General features: G+C 27.5%; 1 protein-coding gene across 6 annotated transcripts in view; it reads left to right on the top strand.

The window, feature by feature from the left end:
* Window positions 1–23,583, top strand: part of LOC111036355 (calmodulin-binding transcription activator 1) — a 114,435-nt gene that overhangs the window by 11,377 nt on the left and 79,475 nt on the right. For all 6 annotated transcript variants that reach the window (XM_022318353.1, XM_022318357.1, XM_022318354.1 and 3 more), the window contains exon 3: window positions 1,585–1,676. In XM_022318353.1, the coding sequence (XP_022174045.1) occupies window positions 1,585–1,676 (92 nt within the window). The remainder of the gene's footprint in view (window positions 1–1,584; window positions 1,677–23,583) is intronic.

Below are 23,583 nucleotides of genomic sequence, written 5' to 3'. Positions count from 1 at the left end.
TAATATTTTATAGTTAATATCATGCTATAGTTTTAAGTTTATCGTCTCATCAATATTAAGAACTTAATTGTCAACCTAAAATTACTACATAACTGATGTTATTGACGCAAAAACTGTACGAGCCTTAGTTAAAAATAACGAAAATATTTTTGTAACGTCATAGTCTATAAAACATATTATGTATATTGAAGTATCGAACTCAGAAATTTAAATTTATGAAGTACATAATTATAGTGGTATTGAAGTACAGAGGTTTATTTTATTTTGTGTGTTATACCATTTTACACCTTTTGTGTTCTATTACACAGTCATAACTTTTATACTTTGTTAAGAAAAGGACGTGTTTTAATGCATTTACCTTAAAAATATGAGTGTTTAGTATTTTATTTTATTTTACATTCGGCGCAGACATTATGTACTTATTGACAAAGGCGTAAACATTTAAACTGCTTAAACCCAAGGGCGACATATTGAAAAAAAGAATAAAACAACTTCAAACATAGTACAGCTAGTGTATATAATATAAGCTAGCTTACAAATCACTTAATCACTAAATTCTAAACAACTCTTAAAATATTTAACTCAATATTCTTATAGTTGTAATATATTAAAGTTTGTTGATCTATATATTTAATTTAAATTCTGAAACCATTCCTGGCAATCTACCTCGCAAGCTAAAGATAAGATGGAACGTTGATATAAACCACAATTAAAAATCCAGTAAAAATTAAACGAATTTCTTTATAAAGTGTTACCGTTTTGTAGCTTCTTTTATCACGTGTCTCATGTCAAAAAAAAAAATTGTATAAATATCGGCATACAGGGTTATTGTAAATTAATTATTACAGATTGTTTGGTTTTTAAATAAAGTTTAAAAAAATTTAAAAATTTAAAAAATGTTTAATTACTAAAAAAAAAAAAATATTTGTATAAAAGTATAAAACTGAAACATTTTGTTCAAAATCTAATTAAATAAATTAATATTGAATAATAACGTTGTTTAAATTACAACAATCAATTTTTCCTTATTGAATAAAATGAGCTAATGAAAATTGTGTTACGTGTTATGGATCCCGCTATTTCTTAAGTAAACAACACGAAGACGGGTAAAATTGTTTACTCATCCTTAGAAAATGAATTGCATACCAAACTATATTCTAATGTATTTAAAAGTTTAAAGTTTTGAACTTTAATCCCAATTTATAATATCTTATGAAGTTAGATAAAATATTAATAAGTATTTTTTTTTAATTTGCATAAGTAATCAGTTTTTATAAAATAAAACTATAGAGGGAATTACAATGAAATGTTATCATAATTACTTTTGTAACTTTTCCCCAGTTAATAATGTACTTGTTGTGTTATTTTTTATAATAATATTTATGTTTGAATTTTGTTTCATCTATAATTTGTTCGTATACTATAGGTATATAAATATCTTGATTTAGATAATTTTAAATTTCATTAAATTGTTAATCGTAGGTATTCTGTATTAATGTTGTATCATTATTGTGTTATATGGCCATTAAACGATTATAAACATAAAGTATTTATCAAACCATGAACGTTTAATTACATTTTCAGAAGGGGAACCAATTAAATTGCCAGATAACTTGGAGAGTTTGCCACGTGCTGAGCATTTCCCTGTTCAAAGACATCGCTGGAACACTAACGAGGTATGTTACAATGAAGTTATTAATAAAACTATACTATTGAGATGTTCAGATTAGCTGTACAGTGCATAATACCTTAAAAAGTTCACAGACTAATTTTTTTTCTTAGTATTACTGTCAAAGTAATATTTTTTATAGCTGATATTCTGTCAATGATGTTATCTTTAATAACAATTAACAATTAATCATTATAAAGTTCTTGGATACCTGCCAATCATATTCAATTACCTATGTATCAGCTCTCGCTTAATTAGGTACAACTGTCCAAAAATATTCAAAGAACGGGAGAGTGGTTGACTGGCATTTTAATTTATAGACTGAAAAAATATATTGAATTAATACAAAAAACTGAAACCATAGATTATATATTTCGATCTGTGGATATGTAAATTAAAAAAATAAAATACTCTATTGAGAAGGTCCACAGAGAAATTTAAGCTCAGAGGGTTAGGTTAGGTTTATAAAAAAGGATACTATTCTGTAACATACTAACACATATTTTGGGTGATCGATGTTCAGAGTTATCATAAAAAAGTATTGTGTCAAATATATAGGTTTCAAATTAACAAAGTTTGATTCCTGCATGCTAGGACAGGTATTGAATTTAATCGTACTTCTATACAGGATATATTTAATATTTTCTGATAATGTTACCCAGTAGTCAGTATGCAACTTATTTGATGGACGTAATATTGCAGATTATTTTTTCTGTCAACAAATGTAACTAAAGTTTAGCTGAAGCGACTGCGTATAAATACAAATTAAATTAATTATAATAAAATGCATCGTGACATAAGTACATAACAGCTGAACGTATGTACAAGAATGATTCTTGAAGAATCCTTAAACAGTCGTTGAAAACTTAATCAAACCATGACTATAATACCTATAATATACGTATACCTCACGTACGTATATTAAAACTTACAAAAGAGCACATTGAAAATAAATTGATTTGATTTTTTTAAATATATCTAATGAATCTCGGAAATCATTGGATTCAACATTGTAACTGATATAAAAAAAAAATAAAAATTTATTTTCAATTTTTTATTGTGAGTATATTATCAGTTCAGAGGTTTGACGGGAGTACATTATTAAATTATAATATATTTTTTTTGTTCACATATTTCTTTATATTTATGTTGAAGCCTCATAAGAACGTGTGACGTTGTGGAAAGTGCTTTGCGGAGGCTTCACACTTTTAAGTTATTATGATAAATAACGAGTAGATGACGTATCTTTATCATTGGAGAATAAACTCTATAGTATATAAGGTTAAAATGGTTAAAAATCATTGTGTATTCCAACAGACGACATGGTATAATAATATTCATAAAAAACCGAAACTTTTCATCATTATTATTATTATTATTTTATTCATAATTTATACATTATATTTTTCTAACTTGATATTTATAGTTAGGTACTGTTTTAGTTATTTACAATATGGCTTACATTTTTTTTAAATAAGTCTGTTCACTGATGTTCGTTTTTATATTTTCGGTTGATTTGTTTTGATATCCAAGGATTTCGTATAATTGTTCCGGTCATTGTTGTATAGTCCTCCTGGTAAATATAGATAAAAATAAAGATAAGCATTTTAATTTAATTTTTCAACTCTGTTTAGTGAGTATAATGTGTATACTAAAATGTTCCAATGGCATTCAGCAGGTTCAACAATTGTAAATCATAGATTTATTTTTCTTAACTCTCTTTCAAACGTAACTATTCACATCTGTCATATAATTTATAAGCTATAATTGTATGTAAACTTTTGTTTAATTTTAATAAGTTGTTTTTTAAGGAATAAACATCAATTGTTTTCTAAGTAGAGCAGGTCGTATTTCATTACAGGATTTATTGGTTTTGTAATGTTGTTATTGTTGTTTTTTCCTTATAGGTAGTGTGTGTACTAAAATATTTGGAATTTAATACTTCCTTATATTTTTTCTAGTCTTAAAAATAACAGTTCTAGACAATTTTGATCGACTTCCTAGTTGTTTTAAAGCTTTATAGAAGCTATAAGATATTCGAGGAATTTCAATTTCAAACCATTTTATGTTTATTCGATACATATTATTATAAAAGATTTTATAAAAATCAATTCTGATGTTTAAGTTTTTCGTTATAAATTTGCAATTTCAGTTTAACACTTTTTTAATAAAATGTGAATGATAGATGATAACATGTTAATCCAATATATCAAAATAATTATTTTTAGTAAACTTTGTCCATAAGCGTTGGATATCATCATCGTAGGTATTCAAACAAAAAATTAAAAAAAGTATAACAATTTCTTATACTGGTGTGAAAGAAGTCGAAGTATCAAAAATCTAGTGAGGGATTATAATATTTTTAGATTGTCCACTTGACACTTTTTGTAAATTAAGACCATACTAATAATTTTATCTTTTTTTTTTATTAATTTAAGCCGCAACAACTAAGGTAATTGGCATGTTGTACAATGTAAAGATTAACTTATGTGCTAGAGGGAATTATACATATTAAATACAATGATAGTTATTTACATAGGTTAAACGTTAAAGTATGTGAATATAACATATAAAATATAAATATCAGATGAGGTTATACAGTTTAGTAATTTTAAGAAACTTTATGATTTTGATATTACTTTCGTGATCGGGTCCAAGCGCTTCACATAATAGATGCTCAGAAATACCTAAGGCTGTTCTTGTGTCTGCTTAGTTTCGACAGTATAGGAGGATATGTTTAACCGTTAGAGCTTCCCCACAGGTTGTACATGGGTCTGGATCTTCACGTCTCATGAAATAATTTTATCTTATTTTTTACAACTGTTTCAATATACTTTAATGTTGGTATCTGTTATATCGTTGTATAATATTATTATACTTACATTCTTAATTTTGTATTACCGCAAGTAAAAATGTCACGAATCAATATTATTCAAATATACATGTATTCTTGTAGTTCAAATGTTTAATAAATATTTTTAATCGCAGTTCTTCGAAAACATTTTGTAAATTCAAAATTCAGCGATTCATTTACATCAATATTTAAAATCATTTTTATAATGAAAATGCAAATACTATAGTCTTGTTTGAAATACTTGTACTGTATGTATTAATTGCAATATAAGTAGAAAGTTTATCCATTTCATAATTTTAAATGTATTGTGTCAATGAATTCAGCTAGGTTCATTGTGTTATGCTAATAATATTTAATTATTCATATTTCAATATTTAATTAGTCTGACATTTTAATGATAATAATTTATAACACTGACCGCCATTGATTGTGATTTAATGCAATTTTCAACTTTCCCATGGAGGTAGCTTTTTGGATGACAAACTTCTTTACTTATCAGATTGGTTTATTAAAAAAAAGTGAAATAATATCAAGTCAAGTACGTATTTTATGTATAACTCAAGCACTACTTATTTTAATATAAGTTTGATTGGTACTATTGTACCTATTATTATATCGCCAGTACTTCCATGCGATTTCTAGAGATTTTGACCATCGAATTTAGTGTGCTTTAATTTATTCTCATATCGAACTAGTAAAGACCAGTTTGTTACGTATGTGAAATGTCAATTTAGCCGTCATTGGGTATATACTGGCTGTCCGATAGGATTTCACAAGAAGGGCGGCTTTTTCTCCCTACTCCACCCTACGCCATTTCGTCGGTTGAATATAAAACGGTGAATTTATCGGATTTCATACTCTATTAGACTTCTACCTTCCCGTCTCAACAAAATCACCCGTGACTCGGCTGACGTGCGTTCATATAATTCAATTCCATCGCTCAGCTGGGATCCTCTATTTTTTTCTCTAATGATTCCTTGTTCGCATATCGGGGTAATGTATGTATGTTTGTATGTATGTATGTATGTATGTATGTATGTATGTATGTATGTATGTATGTATGTATGTATGTATGTATGTATGTATGTATGTATGTATGTATGTATGTATGTATGTATGTATGTATGTATGTATGTATGTATGTATGTATGTATGTATGTATGTATGTATGTATATATGTATGTATGTTGATATTAAAGGAACTGTACGTATAGTATTTTAGTACACGCGTGTGCTTCGTATTGAATTGACACTATTTTTCAGTATTCGTAATTGAACGTCCATCAACCCAATGTCGCAAATACTGCATATTAATGAAGATACTTTATAATAAATTATTAATTATATCAGTTTAAGAGGTTATTTATTTACTACAAAATATAATTAGTTTGATTATACAGCATAATATTATAAACGGTATTAGACATTATTTAATTACTATAAGCAATAGCTGTTTCTTCAAATGTTCTAAGCGCATTAAGTTATGTACTGCTCCTGTTATAATAGTTAAGCTCAATACGGTTTCAGTAACGTACAGTAACTATTGCTCACTGTAGAGTTTTTAATTTTATATTATAGTAAGGTTATATCAGTGGTGGTCCGAATGAGGAGGGGGGGGGGAGGTGGCTGATTTTTCAACATGCACTATTTGATCATTAAAAACATAATTCATTAATTATATTTATACAGAAAATAGGGTTATGTGTATGATATACTCCCTCTCATCTCACCTCCGTTTGACAACCACTAGGTTATGTACTTATGTGAAATATTAAAATATACATCTCAAGTAAGTTAATTTTTAAGTATTTGATTTGTTTTTTTATTTAATTAGTTTGGGAGTATATTATTAATATACTAGGTACCTATATTATTATTTATTATGTAGTTAAATATTTTATGACGATTTAGAACACTCCTTATTTATTCTACGCCTTAAAAAGGACATCTTATCAAGGATAACACGAACCATTGTCATAACCATTGTAAGTTTTCATCAATAATAATATGGCCAACAGCAAGTATAATATACTGAGTTTTTCTTGATTAATCTTGAAATCCTAAATATTATTCCTACATACATTTTTCTAATTTTATAGTTTTTCTTTTTCTGTATAAAAAGAATTGTAAGAATACTTACACATAGATTTGAGTGGAAGGACAATGTTGTTAATTAAAATTTAAAACAATCAGGATTATATGTTTTGTATACAAATATTACTTTTATGAAAATACATGTATGTCATACATTGTTATAATGGATATTCTTCATCATCAAATAATCAATATGCTTGCTTCGTATTTTATTTATTTTATTCTTATCGATTTATTTTATTATGATTATTAGAACTTAAGTAGGAATTCTATAATACTCATCATTTTATAATACTACTTATTATTATTATTATTATTAGGTATGATTAATATATCATCGGACAAAAGTCAAAATACACCGTCTAAGTATTAAACTGTAATTTCATTCTTAACACTAAATGCAAAGGTTCCATTCATTGATCAAATTGATAATATACGAAATATACGCATTGTTTGGACGAATTCCCATCGTTGCAAATGCCAACAGCACTTTATGGCTAACTCTAAATCGATATTATAAAAACTTAATATTTAAAATGAAATCAAAATCGCTAGAGGGATTGAAAGCCATGATGTAGCACCTATATGAAGAAATAAATTGTTTTTTTCCCCAGCTGGAACCAGCCCGGAAACAACGTCCCTCAAAAACAATTGTAATAAAATAGTTTTATTTGCATTCCTCTCTTTTATCGTTACTCCTACCTCAATGTGTATACATTTGCTTTGTACATGAATACATATATATATATATATTATGTATACACATATAATCAATTTTTTCTTGTTTCAATGAATAATGCTTTACACAATGTCATCAGTTATTTTTTCACGGTTGAATTCATACCGAGCCTATTTGCCCTCTCGGCAATTGATATTGGAATCAATCATGTTATCACAAAAACATGCCATTATAATACTATAATTATGTTCGATTATTATTATTATTATTATTTTAGTTTGGACAATACTTTACTGTATCTACTACTAACAGTGTTGTATATTTTTTGTTTTATACTTATGTAGGTACCTATGTAATATATATGGTTAGCTCCATGTTAGATTTGAATTTCCCAATTTCCCACAGTGTTGTCCGGAAGTGTAGTTTAACTATTTAAGTTCTATTGCATCAAACATATTTATTACTTATATATATAAATAATCTCATTACTAAAATATATCATGGTGTAGGTATTGTGTGATTAATATGTATATAAATTATAAATAACTGTGAATGACTCTCAATAAATAAATACAATCTTTTTAGTTATCATGGTTTCACAATTTTAAATCAATTATTTTTGAGATGTATTTAAAATTACCAATTGATAAATTTATAATTTAATAAGATATCAGAAATATTAGAAAATATTCCCAATTTATAATAAATATTAAATACTCTCACAGTTTTATAAATTATATTATATGATATGTATGTCACATAGTAGTATCTATATTTTATAATCAAATTTTCGATAACATGTTTGTAATTACTCTTTAAGAAACTAACTTAGAAATAATTTGTATTATTATATAAGAATAAAATAATTTCGGAAAAATATCTTGAATAATTTGTATGTAAGTAACCTATTTAACCTACGAAAACTTATTTTTATACAGTAAATGTATAAATTATAATACCTAGGTAATATTATATTCATATCTTATTATGTATAAAAATAATAGGATGATAAAAACTCAAATATTATGGAACAATTGATAACAATAAAAAATGATTAGGTATCTACACTTACATGTCATACACATTTTTTAAACATAATCAAAAGCTATTTTAAGTACCTATCTCTATTTTGATTAAAATTCTTCTTTACTCCGCTTGTGGGATACTAACTAATTACTGTACACGTAATAAACATAATTTATTTATATTTGTTAATTACCATGCTTAGGGGATTTTCAAAACATTCTCTTAAACAAAATATTTAAACCCAAGCAATTTTTTTTTGCACGTGCTACGAACAATGAACATGAAACAAAAAAACTCATAAAGGAGTAGTTTATTTGAGTATACTTAATAAACAGTAAACACAAAAACAAAAATAAATTATTCTTTTATTTTTAACTTAACAACCAGATTTGATAAAAGTTTAAAAACATAATTTGTCTTGTAACATTAGTTTTAATAATAAGCTAGTCAATCATATTTTTATAATAATTTTAATAAACAAATAAAATGGTTTAAATTTATATACTTAGCCTAAAACCATGATATTTCAACATTTCTACTGTTCTTATTTTATTTTTCGGTTTAAGATTTCGTTTTATTATTTTATTATTAATTTCCGTGTTCTGTAACTACATCTTTATGTTACCTTATCTCTAAAATATTGTTATACGCTCATAGATATTTCTGCATTATTAAAATTATTACGAATTGAATTGTTCCTATTATTTTGTTATAATTAATAATTACTAAAGGTTTCTAGTTAAAAATATTTATAGTGAACACCTATTTCGAGAACCCATGGGATACAAGTAATTTTGGGTAGGCTTTGGTTTGTAAAATTATTTTTCGCAGTTACGAATTTACCATACATTTCCTACGTATTATTTTCATGATATATTTTTTTAATTAATTAATTCATGGCATATTTCTGTCTACCGATTAAATTATGACGTATTGTATTTGGTTTGAGGCTTGTAGATAGGTTCATTCGTACCATTAAAAGTAGTATGTATTTGTATGTTCACAGTTCGTTTTTCCACGGTAAAATTGTTTGTTCAAGCGTGAATGTCCACTTTAGACGCCTCAGATTTACCGTATCACACATTACTGTGTCATAGATAAGGTAAATATTTGTGGGTGAAGGTTAAATAGGGGGACACTGAGTCTGAAATCACCGTAATGTGTGATATGGTAAATCTGTGTAGTCCGAGCAAGACACTCCGCCTTGAACAAAAAATGTTACCGTGGTAAAACGAACTGTGAACATACAAATACATACTACTATTATATTAAAGATAATATTATATATTGTTTAAGAAATATTAAATTAAAATCAAAAGAAAGTGTCATCGTTCTGTAAAGTAAATTGAGTATTAATAGTTTTAGTGAACATAATAAATACTATGTTATTGTGTCCGAAACCACAATAGGTGTTTATAATATTATAATATTATAATCGAATTTATAAAAGTTCTAATAAGTAAAATAAATCTCAGTCTGCAATTAGTAAGTTATCTTTTATCTGGCAATAACGTTAAAGTTCCCTAAGTTCCCCTAAGTCGGAAAATTTATTTTAACTATAGGTACCTTATCCGATACTAACAATTCTGCATACTGTGTAAGTAGCTTTTCGACGTTTATATGACGCTTAAACATTAAGTAATTATTTAAAATTTAAAATTGGCAGTAACATTGGAATTTATACATTTTTTCTACTTAAAACTGATCATGACTGATGATTTATTATCAATATAAAGGGGTCGTCTTCAGAAAATTCAGCGCTTTTGGAGGCAAAGATTTGAATTATTGTAATTCATTGTGAAAAAAAAACTACTTCTTAATTTTGATTCAATATGTTATATTATTGAATTAATTAAAACTATATGCAACCCACGTCACATGAAAATGTTTGGTAGTACCTAGGTGTTTTCTGCAAGAGTATAGGGTTATAGTATAGGCCACGGCTCTATATTAGCTCTTTTATACTTTTTTCATAACCAAAATTCGGTGCATGCATACGTCGCTGACATAAATCGGTATATAGTATCGGTTTCCATTCTACCGTTCAGATCTTGCGATAAATGAGTGCGATTAAAAAAAAAAAAAACAAACAAATCGGCAGAGTCGTGTAGATTGTCAATTGTGTCTTATGCCCGTTCCCGCGTTAAACCAATACGACGTTTTTCCGGTAACGAAAATCGATAACCCATATCAGATTTCACTATGCCCCGGGTACACATTTCACGGATATCTTTTTATAAATAATTCTTCTGTACGTGTGTATGTCACTGAACTCCTCCTAAACGGCTGGACCGATTTGAATGCATTTTTTTGTATGCGTTTGGGTGACGCCCTGGATGGTTTGGATTCACAATTAGACCCGATATAGGTCCGACCCGGGGATTGCTCGGTCAGGGATTTTAAGATTTACAAAGGAAATATTTGTTTATATACGGTTGCTATTGGTTATAGGAGAAATATAAATATATTTAAAAGGAATTGGTATTTTTTTTTTGTTTAATGGTTGCCTGCAGTGGTTCGTCGGGCAGATCAGGTATACGCATGCATACAATTGAACTTTCGTACATTGCCTACCAAGATGGATGAGTTGCACTCATTATAGCCGGTCAAGGGCGTGTACGCAATAAAAATCAAAATAAGACATATTATTTATATAAGGTACTCACCAAGCGGGGTCCGCAATCCACAGCAGGTAGGCATAATATAATGCTGGCATTATCATACCATCGAGTCTCATATAGAGTTGGCATTTTTAACGGGCAACAAAGTGCACGGGATCAGCTGGTGTATTATATATTTTTAACTCCGTCACTTACAATCTCGATATCACGATTGTCACGTTCAAATATATTATACACACTTAGTTCGAGTTCCAGGAGAGGCACCGCCGCCGTTATATTCAATCCCGCACTCGATTTTCATGTAATATATTATTATTTCCATAGACACATTACTATATTTTATCTGAGCTGCAGTTCTGCGTATGAAATGTTTAATGTGATTTGCCTGTTTGCGAAGAAATTCATGATGGGGTATTCGTTTTATTCGTCTGAGTAGATAGTTTTTTCAAACATATATAGGTTGTTCTCTCGGATATCGTCGTATACCAATAGTGTACCTACACACGATAGGGAGCTTATCGAAAAGCCCTGGAGTTTAGTTGATACGATACGATAAATGATTGGTGGGTTATAACTTGTAGGCAAAAATGCGTAACTAACGAATCGCCATTATTCGCTGTGAGCCAAGATAATGATAATATTATAATATGTAGATTATACTTTTGTAATTGAACATATAAATGGCATAATACACGAGAGGGTTCAAATAACATAGGTACTTAGTTGATATTTAACGCAATCTTGAGGAAAAGTAAACTGAACTATAACCGTTTAATTCCCGATATTATTATTCGTTTGGGTTAAAATGGTTAAATAATTTGAACATGAAAATGGCTTATAATTAAATATTAATAAATAATATTATTTTAGTAAAAATAACATTGAGTATAGGCACTGACATTCTAAAATAATACCCATTAGCCATCACCGGTTCACTTCGATACTGACGAACGGTCAAAAATGTATTGTTTAATTACATCTTGTGTCTGATGAGTTTCACAATAATTATTAATATGAAATAGGTACGTGTATTCGTAGTTCATGGTACCAACAAATAAACTACCTATCGTAGTACAAAACGTCAATTACTTAATTAAAATGTTTATTTCACTATGTACCTACCTATAAATCCGATGAAAATGTAGAAATTTTTTTATACTATTATTTTATTACGTTAATTCAAGTTTAGGACTGTCAGACATGATATTGATGTGCAAGAATATAATACATTTTTTTCTACGCGTGGACGACACAATACGATATAAAATTGTATTATTTTTATTATTTTTTTTAACAGGGTATTCAGTATCAACAGTTATAATATTTTATATAGTATTATGTGTATATACCTTGTGTTATTATATTTCGAACATAATAGTTCATAATATGACGACGACGTAATTATGATATTATGTAGAAAATATTACAATTATGAGCATGCGCATATTATAATATAGTCTGTGTGAACGTCATAAATTGTTAAAAGGCATGTAAATATATTACACATCTTACAGTACTGCCTACAATCTTGTTTATACCATGGGTATATTATTATTGTTAAAATACTAAGAGATAATAATTGGCGACATTTTGAACAGGGACCACTCGACCAGATATGCATATGTATTACAACAGATTACACGAGTTCATTTAAAATATAACATTTTATATTATATTATGTACCACCTACCTGTACGATGGCTCATTGTAGTTATTTGCTACTGTTTATTGCATAATGTCGGTGTATAATAATAATATTATGTAGATGCGCTAGCTGCAGTATACGCTCTGTATATACACCACCAATATTTATCGCCATCTCCACATTCACCTTTGGTGAAATTTATTAAAATTGAACACTCAACCACTACACTTACAGCGTTGATTTCAAATTTATAATTAAGTCATGAATATATTATAATAATAATAAAACTCGGGAAAATAAAATAAAGAGTAACACCCTGACACTATTCTCCCTTAAGATTCGTTTTTCGTTTATCATAACAATATAGATCAGATAAATATTTTATTACATAACTTTCTAAAACTAAATCATCTGTTCAAAACAATTTGAATATTATTCATTACTTTTTTATTTCTATTCTTAACCCATCTTTATTAAAATAAATTCTAAACACAATGGTAACTAACCAATGGCCTCTGCTGCCAAAGTTGTAAACGATCAATAGTAATAAATAAAAAAAAAAGACCACAAACACATTGCTACATACTTCTCAAGAGAAACATTATTGATTTTCGAATACAAGATACTAAAATAAATGCAAATATTTACATGGCAGAGATAAACTTTCTAAAATTGTATCATAAAACTAAAGGTTCAGTTTGTACACCTCAGTACCTCACCATAATGATTATGCTAAACCATGTCCAATTAATGTAAACTACGAGTTTAAACGCATCCCAGATACAGATGATTCGGTGGGTACTCACACCATCTACTCAAATTTGGGATACTATTATAATAAAAAAATAGCATAATAACATGCGTTGTTTTATTATTTTTAATTTTCAAGTTATGATTAATTATCATGGTATTTTCAAAAAAAAAAAACATTTCCGTTTATTAGAGTCCTGTACTTGTGTGTACATTCGTCGTTAATTCAATTTTATTCGTATATTTTATGGATGTAATTAATTAAAAAACACTGGTAATTCTAAAAAAAAAATTCATTGTACTAATAAATTACTATATAATACGTTTTTGGTTTTAAAAAGTAATATGCTTGATTCGGTCCAGAATATTAAAAATGTTATAATATTCAGCTTATTATTAATAATTAGGTAAAGTCAATTGTGTACAATTTAAATTTTTATTTTTTTTTGTGTTTTAATTATTTGATAATTATACTTTTTCATTGTCATAATATTATCTATAATATCATTAATTCAAAGAATAAATCCTGTAAAATAGTAAGCTTTAACATTAATTTTATTAGCAAGTTAATTTTATAAAAACCATATTATGTTGGCTTACAATAATATAATAATACTCGTAATACATTTTGAATAATACATCATACTACTCGTTTATATATCAACAATTTAAATTTTAAATATCAAAGCTAATTTTTTGCTATTTTAAAAATTTAATCTATTTTTATAACGGTTAAGTTAATTATAAATATCGTAACACTTTTTCACATTTCATCCATTTAGTATACAAATTTAATTAAATATCGTTTTTTTTTCTTTTTATTCTTTTTTTATAAACCTATTTGTGAATACATTTTAATCTGACGTCAAACAAATATAAAATGTACTAATTATCTTCAATCAACATGCAATTTTAGAATTAAAGCTGAATATAAAGACATTAATATGTGTTTGTCATAATAATTTATTTATACTCTCGTACTGACATTTTTCAACGTAATTGTTACATAAGCGTTTGCAAAGAAATAGTTTTATATTTACTACAATTAATTTACGGTTTTTTTGAATTATTCACATAAATATATTTCGTTAGTTTAATATTTAAAACGTTATGTTTAAATTACGTATTAAAAAAAAACGCTTTTAATAGATAATTATAAAAGTTTTATGAGTTCATAAATATATTTTATCATAGTATATTTATATCAAACTTAGTGGATATAGATTAGGCTGATAGAGTTGATAGACTCGATCCAATCCAGCTCTCGCATAATATAAAAAATGCAAAAAATTTAATAATTGGGATCATGACCGTTTTGCAGTACATCAAAACGTTATTATGAATCTTTGGTATAGGTACCTATACCGACGTCGAGAAATACATTTAAAAAGGTCAATAAAAAATAATAATCAATATAAAAAAATTTTCATTATTTTAATAATTCATCATCAACCTTCCTCATACTTGCTTATAACTATAAAGTCTATGCTACAATTTCTGAACTTTTTCTGTCCTTAAAATGATTCTAAACCACCCCTTCTGATTTCCAGGAGTTGGACCCACCCCATACCAAACGTTATTATTTAATACTATTTCTGTTTGATTAATTCTTAACGTATCGAACAGTTTTTTCTCTATTATTTCATTATTTCCAACTTATTTGTTATAATAGTGAATAGTTATGAAGCACTTAACAATGAGCAAAATATTATAAAATATATATATGACTACTATCGTAAGTCGTAAATATAGAAACTAAACACGGTTGGTACTACCACAATCGATATATTTAATTAAAAACCAACATAAAAAGGTAGACCTATATAATATTTCATACGTTTTATACTTTATCTGTTACCTATCTATATAATATAAGAAATGTGTTGGCCGTTGGGCAGTATTGTACATTATTATACTTGCCGTGAAATACGGCCGGCCGTGGTAATTTGCTAAGTGCCTAAATAATACAACTTTGGATAGTATTCCTAATTTAATGCACCGCCACAGTGCTGATCATCGAAATCCGATAAAAGCTATAATACGGCCATGTTATAATTATATAGGTACCTACGCGTTATGTCTATAAATAAAGGTATTCTGGACGGTACAAATAATTTACTCGTTCTCGTGTTTTATTCGATAAGGAAAAATAATCCAGTTCTATTCGATGTGTTAATTTATTTATGGCACTAAATAATGTAGATGTTTAAACGCCGATATCATTCAACAGTCTCCTCGCGAATGGTTCGACCAAGAATAATGTTGTTGTTTGACAGACGGGCGTCGGTTAATAGGATCACGAATAGACTTGCGCGGGCTTATATTTATATATTTTAAAGTGTGCGAGGAGTGTATTGTGTGTTTTGTAACGGTGTTCATGGCTAGACACGACCCTATTTAAAGGGATAACGAAATTATATTGGGTCACGAGGTTACGACCATTGAATCGTTTACGCGTATATTGCGAATGTGGCAAAGTTGCGTGCGAGCATTATACACATATACATGTACATATTATATATTGTGTGTGTGTGTGTGTGTGTGTGTGTGTGTGTGCGTGTGTGCGTTAATAATAATAATATATTGTATGGAAATCTCACACACTAGACACTCTGAAGTAGAAATGGTGCGTGAACGTTACCTCTATACGATTACACACACAGACACACAATATCACATATAATCCTATGCTGCCACCCCCCTCCGACCACAATCAATACTAGTCAAAGACTTGGTACAGTATATACTCGCCGGAGCCCATCTCACACACTATTTTATCTCTTGACTGCCGCCCATATATATACCTAATACCCCAGACTGGCCGATGTCCGTTTTCCCTCTTTTTAGTAGGTCCCGTGGAAACGACAACGGTTATTATGCGTATATTTTTATAGAAGTGGTATTTGTAGGCACTGTTAGTGTGATTCACTGACTACCATCTTACTTTATCTCACGGAACGAATAGAACTCATAGTAAATCAATAAAAATTGTAAGACTTGTCTATAATATAATATTACCATACTCGTCACAGGTGCAGTGAATAACACTCAATATCTCAGCGTAGAATTTTCCAATCTGATTCAAATGATTCTTTTGTCCATCCATATGATAGGAATTCATACAGAATAACATATTATATATAATATATATATTTTATGTACCTAGGTACTTGAGTTTCACGTTTATCCACACAGGACCAATTAGTGGGAGACCCGCCTGACCTAACCCAGAAACGAACGGTTAATAAGAATAATATGTCATTCATTGTAAAAAACAACTATATTCTTTGGTAATTTGACGATAAAAATACAAACATTATGATTTAACAAACAATAGAGTTGTCGAGCGCCGAGATATTGAGATTTGCAGCTATTGAAATTTGTGGATACACAGTATATAAAAAAAGAATGAGCATAAAAACTGTATGTAAGCAGGTATGACAAATTTTAAAAACTTTCGTTCTCGAGAAATAAGTTTATAAGTTAATATTTAAAAAAAGTTAGGAATCAAAATAAAAACCATAAATTATATAGTCAGAAATTACATTGTCACTTGTCAATGTAATTAATAGTGACTTTTATTCTGATACAAGTATAAAAGAGGTACATCATTAAATACATTTTGTATTCTTCAGCATTTATATTTTATACTTGTGTTTAATCATTCAGCTTACTATCAGCTTTTCATAATTTTACTTATACTTCCTAATGTTATAGCATTGATTATATTTATATTAAGTAACCCATGTTTTAAAATTGATGAGAAATTTTAAATTGTATAGCATATTATAGTATTATACATGTCAAAAACCAGTAAATTAATTCTCAATTATTCCTAAGTATATTTATTACATATCCTCAAACATTAGTTCTAATCTCTAATTTTTTAGAAATGTAATTTTTTTCTTTCATTATTTGTTTTTTATAAAACACTTTTATTTCTACGATAAATGAATACATAACCAATATTTTACTGTTTTTTAGTTGGTCCGTCTAATAATGTTTTTAATACCTTTTCTAGTTTACTGTTCTTATTATTTTGTAAGCCACGTATATTTACGACTTAAAAACCCATTAAAGTACCCTTAAAAATGCACTAAAAAATTATCTTTTTAGAGTATACATTTTTTAAAACAATACTATTGCTTAAAAGTTCTGATACAACATAAAATAGTGAGTTAAAATGTGTTTATATTAAAACGAAGCTACAGTAAATACAAAATATTAATATTCTAAAAAAATGGTCAACGTGATGAATTAAATGAGAACTTTTTTTTCTTGAAATCTTAAAAATATATTTAGTTTATTGTAGATAACCCATCAACCTATCAAACCAATATCCAATGACTTTATAGCATTTGAATTTTTTTTTAAGTACCTATCTCGTTTGTAATGTTTTCCTAGGTAATTTAATTTTATGACTATATAGTATATACTTTAAAATTTAGTGTATCTATGTAGGTATATAGGTAATATTTAGTCTGATATAGCTTATAATTGTATGGTATGAGGCTTACTGCTTAAGTTAACTTTATAATAACTTATAATGATTACAAAACTATTTTTTGCATCACGAGCGGAGCGAAACGAATTTTCAACACTATTGACCCTGTATAATATATATTTGGACCGCTTTTAATTTTACGATCCATTAAACTTAATTGTTTTCATAAAACTACATTTTCTCAACTTACACTTTCTTCTTAAGGTAAAATAAACAATCGCCGTTGTTTGAAATAGATAGGAAAGCTGGAAGATATAAAAAAAGTATGCAGTTAGGAAAGTCGGAAAAATATGGGGTGTTTATTTTGGGGTTAGGGAAAGTGTATGACATCTATTTAGTATACATTCGAATTAAAAAAAATACTTTAAAAATTAAATTTGATTTCATAGTTTTGTTATATTGTGCTTGGTAACAAACATCATAATTTTTCAGTTTTTAAACGGATTAAGAATATATTTTTTTAGAGAATATACATTGGAACTCGAAATTCAAAATTGTTCAACATGGTATGCATTAAATTTATTTAGCTGGCTAAAACTCCTATGTGCTTTGCTGCTTTCACATACATATTGAAAACTTTATTTTTAATGACCCATCAATAATCAGCAAAAAATAATTTATAGTTTTGATAATTTCAAGCTGACCTATGTATAATATTATTATTTTACAATATGTAATTTCATCATTATTAATTGTTGTGTACTCGACAATTGATTTAATTTTTTAAATTTTGCTAATAGATTTTTTATTAGGTCAAACTCCTCTCAGTTTATTTTCTCGAAAGAAGAGAAACCACTTGCATTTCTTCAAAACAATAATTATTTGAGATTTTTTTGTAACATGTTTTATAAAAAAAAGTACTAACTACCTATAACTAGGTTTTCTATGACTTGGTAACGAAATGATATCTATACATTCAAAAGCTTATGATTTTCATTCACAAATGAGAAACTTCAAAATTACTCAAATCAACTGTTAACAAAAAACTGTTTAGAAAAATTTAAGAAAATTATAATTATTAATAATCAATCATTCGTAGATATGTTGAACATTATTTATTTATTTTATAACAGTACTGTCCAAAGCCCAATAAATCAAAAATAGATGATAAATAAAAAGTGAACTGTATAACTTATATCTAATATTTTAAAATTTGAATACACTTAAACAACTCAAAAACAGAAACGGAGTTCCTCATTTGCAAGCCACGTTAGACGTGTTAAGGAACATTGTTGCTAGTTTGTCGAAGAAAAACGTGAAGACTTAAAAATTAATATACGAAATCAATGTAGGAGAATCAAACTCGTTTGCCAGACGTTTTCTAAAAAAAGTTTAAATTAGCAGCTTATCTTTGTCCTGAAATAGAAAGTAGATTTGAATCTTTTTGGACTGCAGGATAATGGTCTAGAAGAGTTGAAAGTATAACCATAGTGAAGTTTTTTGGCTATAAATATAGTTAGTATGGCATGAAACTGATTACGATAAGAATGATTAATCATTAAATACAATTTACAAGTACGTAGTGTACTAGTGTTGGGTGTTTTAAACAATATTTTTAGAAGCTGTGATTTAAAGGACATAGTATTAATTCCGGGTTTAGATATCCTCAACATTTCTAATACTAAAACTAGGTCCTTTTAGTATAATTGGTAACTCGACTAAAAGTTTAATTCAATGGAGTTAAGATAAGTTCAGATGAAATTAAACTAAATTCGATTATTGAACTCAGACACGTATTCAGAATTCAGGCATTAATACCACTGTGCTAATTTTTGAGCACCTCTTCCTTTTGCAAAAAAATTTCTTTTTTACTATTTAACATCTCTTGTTATAATAATAGAAATTATAATCAAATAAGGAAGGTGGATTTAAGACAGAAAATTAAATGCATATTACTGTACATCATAATTATTAACGATTATGTATTTCTTCTCTATATTTTAATTTAAATTTACTCCTTTTAAAATATTAAAAGCCTATGCTTATAGTATTACAATTCTTTGACTATTTATATTTTATTTGTTCACGAGTACTTAACATTAAAGTTACTAAGCTCAAATTTTGTAACATAGTCAAAGTTTAATTATTTGGTGGTGTATTGTCTGGAAAAAGCAGACCGATAACGGATTAGGCCAGAGGAATTCGAAAATTTTATTTTATATTTTTTTATAGACGTTAAACTAAGATTTAATTTGTAGAGTTGCCTTAAATAACCTAATCCATTTAGCTTTTATAAATAGAGACTTAACAAGTTCAATAAATCTCTGTTTAATCAATTGGGGGAAATTGAGGTAGAATTTGGGACCCTGGCCAATTGAAAGATCAACAAGACCTCTACAAAAACTATTCTGATCTAACAATAGGAGTGGAAAAAAGCTGGATTAATTTAAATATAAAAATAATATTTTCATATTACTTTCAAATTTTCAAATTGTATTTATTAACTTAATAATTATGACATGAATGTGGAATTATTTTTCAGACATAAACTATTAAGTTATATGTAGGATGTATGATGTGCAGACTGAAAATGTAACATTTGTTATCCAAAAATGACTGTGATAAGAGCAGAATTTGTGTTGGTTGTTGATTAGTAAGGCTGTAAATTTGTAAATATGTTTTTTAGCTTATTGTATAACATATGACTCTTAATAAAACTTCTATTTTGAATTGATTTGGCTGCTTTATGATTAAAATCAGTTTTTTAAATCTTAAGGTCATTTCAAAATTAAATACATTTTTTATGTTGAATTTACGAGTACAAAAGTCAGTGCAGTAGCCAAAAGAGCTGAGGATGGTATGCAGAAATTGTTGTGAAATTATTACAAAATGAGCTGCTCAACTGCGTAGTATTTGGTATTTGGTCATGTGAAGAAATTGTGTAGTTGAACATTTGAAATCACAAGAAATCATAACTACTCGGTTTTGATTGATGTGTGCTACGCAGTACTATACAGGGAGTTACGATAGTTGTTTATTTTTCACTCTAGGTATTCATGTTTGTACCTTTTCTATGTATTACATACATCGCCTATTTGTTCAGTTATCTATATTAATGTTATGACCTAGTAAAAGTGCATCCTTACCTCGTGAGTGTTGCAATACTGTTAACATTAAATCCACATATTTTTGATCTATTTAAATATAAATGTAATAATATTATTCATGTAAATAGTATAGCAATTTGAAATCACATTAAAACTGTTATTCTTACAAATGTGATGAAATAATAATTGAGAGTTTAATTAAGATTTGTATGGTTTTGTTTTAATTTTATGTTTCCACCATGTCTATTACAGTTTTTTTTACGAGTAATAGAACCACATAACAATTAACAATATCAAAGTAAATACAAGTTCAATTGGTCCATATAGTCTAAAGAAAATAGTATGAGCATATTATATTCCGTTGTATGATTAAATTACATAAATCACCTGTAAATCGAAGAATACGGAGTAGGTTTATATTTTGCAATTAAAACAGTATTTATCACAAACAAAATCCAAATACAATACGTTAGGTTTATGAAGGTATATGAAATTATAACTTTAATTTAAAATTAGGTGTTGATGTATTCTCAAAAGATAGTTCAGAGCAAAGATCAGTATAGTTTGTTGCTTCTATGCTGGTTTTTAAACTTTATTTTACTGCATATAATTAATAAACTAATAATGATTAATCATAAATAATAAATTGTTATTCAATAGTTTCATTTTCCCATATAATCGTACAAATTCACTCTACTATAGGAATCTAAAATCAAAAATGTCCTCCACTTCCTTTGAAAAAGACGTGTTTTATTTGTATTTCCAACAGACAAATATACGCAATATATACAATATATTTATCAATTAGCATAATCTAATATAATAACTCACGAATTAAATCAATATGATCTTCCTTAAATTGTATAATAATATTATCCTCTTCGAGGCAAAACGACTGGTGCAGTTTCTTGTACTCCTACGGATCCGAATTCATAGATCACACTAAATAATTCGAAATTGAATGATATTGCATACATAAACTTAATTTATTTCTAAATCCTTTAGCGTCGCTTACTCCGGGCCTCCATAAGACGTTTATAACACTGGTAAGTTCTTACCACAATCTATACATAAGATTTGAAAATTGAATACACGATTCTTCAATTCTCGTCGAACGATTTTCTTGTTCTGTTGTAATTTAATAAAGAATAACCGTAGATACTTGACATTTTTACCAAGATATTTATTTTATCATTTTCTATTTATACATAATAACGTTTAAAAACTATTTTGTTTCGTTTTGAACTATTTATAGAAAATTCAAATTTTTTTCCGTCGAGTCGAAGAGCTTAAAAATGTAATACAAGATTCCACATAAGTAGTTCATACTGTCACCAAAAAATCTAAACAAATATACAAACACAGTTGTTATTGCTATTGTAAGATGAAATTTGGTCGAAATTAGATATTGAGACGAAAAATCATTATCTTAGTTATTTTGTTGTAAAAATATTATTTTATTATAGGATGATTAATAAACCGTCTCAGCTCAGAATCATTTTTCTTGTATAATGATGTACAGCAGAGCGGTATCCACCATTTTTAATTTTATATTTGTTAATTTTATTTTATTTTGACTGATATTTATAGTTTATAAATAAAGAGTTACTTTCAATGAAATCCAAGTTGAGTTCATTTATAAAATATAATTTATGTACCTAATAAAATATTATTAAACATTATGAAATTGATAGTTGATTTAAACTGTTGCCAATAATTAGGAAATAACGAAATGTTCAATACAAAAATAACCTATTTTTGATACCATGTAGTCATGTAACAGTAATAAATAATAATGTATGTTTGATCTGTAGGTATTCGAGTGTGTCTGTTTGTGTCAATATTTGCTATAGATTTTGTAAAGTTAAAATTTAAATTTAGGTTGAAAAGATTCATACTATATTGTTTAAATAATGGTTTAATATATTTTATGGTTTTATATGGTTTTAAATGTTTAATAATATGTTCAACACTCATTTAATATTTGTTTGCATTTCATTTCACCTTTAGATAATATTAGTCACTATGTAAAGATTATGATCATAATACCAGCTTAAATCAACAAGCAAATGAATAATATTTAAATACAAACTTTTACTTAACATTGATTCAATACTGACAAGTTATGTGGTTTGCCCATAATTTATAATTTTTAAAAAAATTCCCGTTAAATCACTTGGTTAAATTTTGAGTTGATTTTAAAAAAATGTTAGGTTTATAAATGTTATAAAACTGTACCTTTATGTCTATTATAATCTTATCATTATAGCCCCCCCCCCCCCCAAAAAAAAAAGAATGATGAAATTACAATTTGTGATTTTCGTTCTAGAAGTTTATGTTTTCCGCTTACTTTTCTGCTTCGACTAATTGGTAATTTTATCTATATTTTTTTATAAAAAGCTCAATGTTATTTTATCTCAGATGTTAAAATTGGCGGAATCGATGAAATCCCTTACCTATGCATTAAATATAAACGTATAAATGCCTATAATATAGTAGGCACACGGCGTCCTACCGGTGCGTGACGTCTGGTTATAAAACGTCCGGAAGGTACCTATTATAATATTATACTCACTCCGTCGGCGGCGGCCCTACCGTTTAACTCGCGCGTATTTAACATATTATTATTATCGCCTCACCGGAGACGGGAAAATGGCGGTGAAATATTATTCTCCGGTTTGTCGAGTTAGATTG

This window comes from Myzus persicae, unplaced genomic scaffold (genome assembly GCF_001856785.1).
Source record: "Myzus persicae strain clone G006 unplaced genomic scaffold, MPER_G0061.0, whole genome shotgun sequence".
Classification (NCBI taxonomy): Eukaryota; Metazoa; Arthropoda; class Insecta; order Hemiptera; family Aphididae; genus Myzus; species Myzus persicae.
The sequence above is the reverse complement of the archived record's forward strand: the minus strand, read 5'-3'. Positions and strand labels throughout refer to the sequence as shown.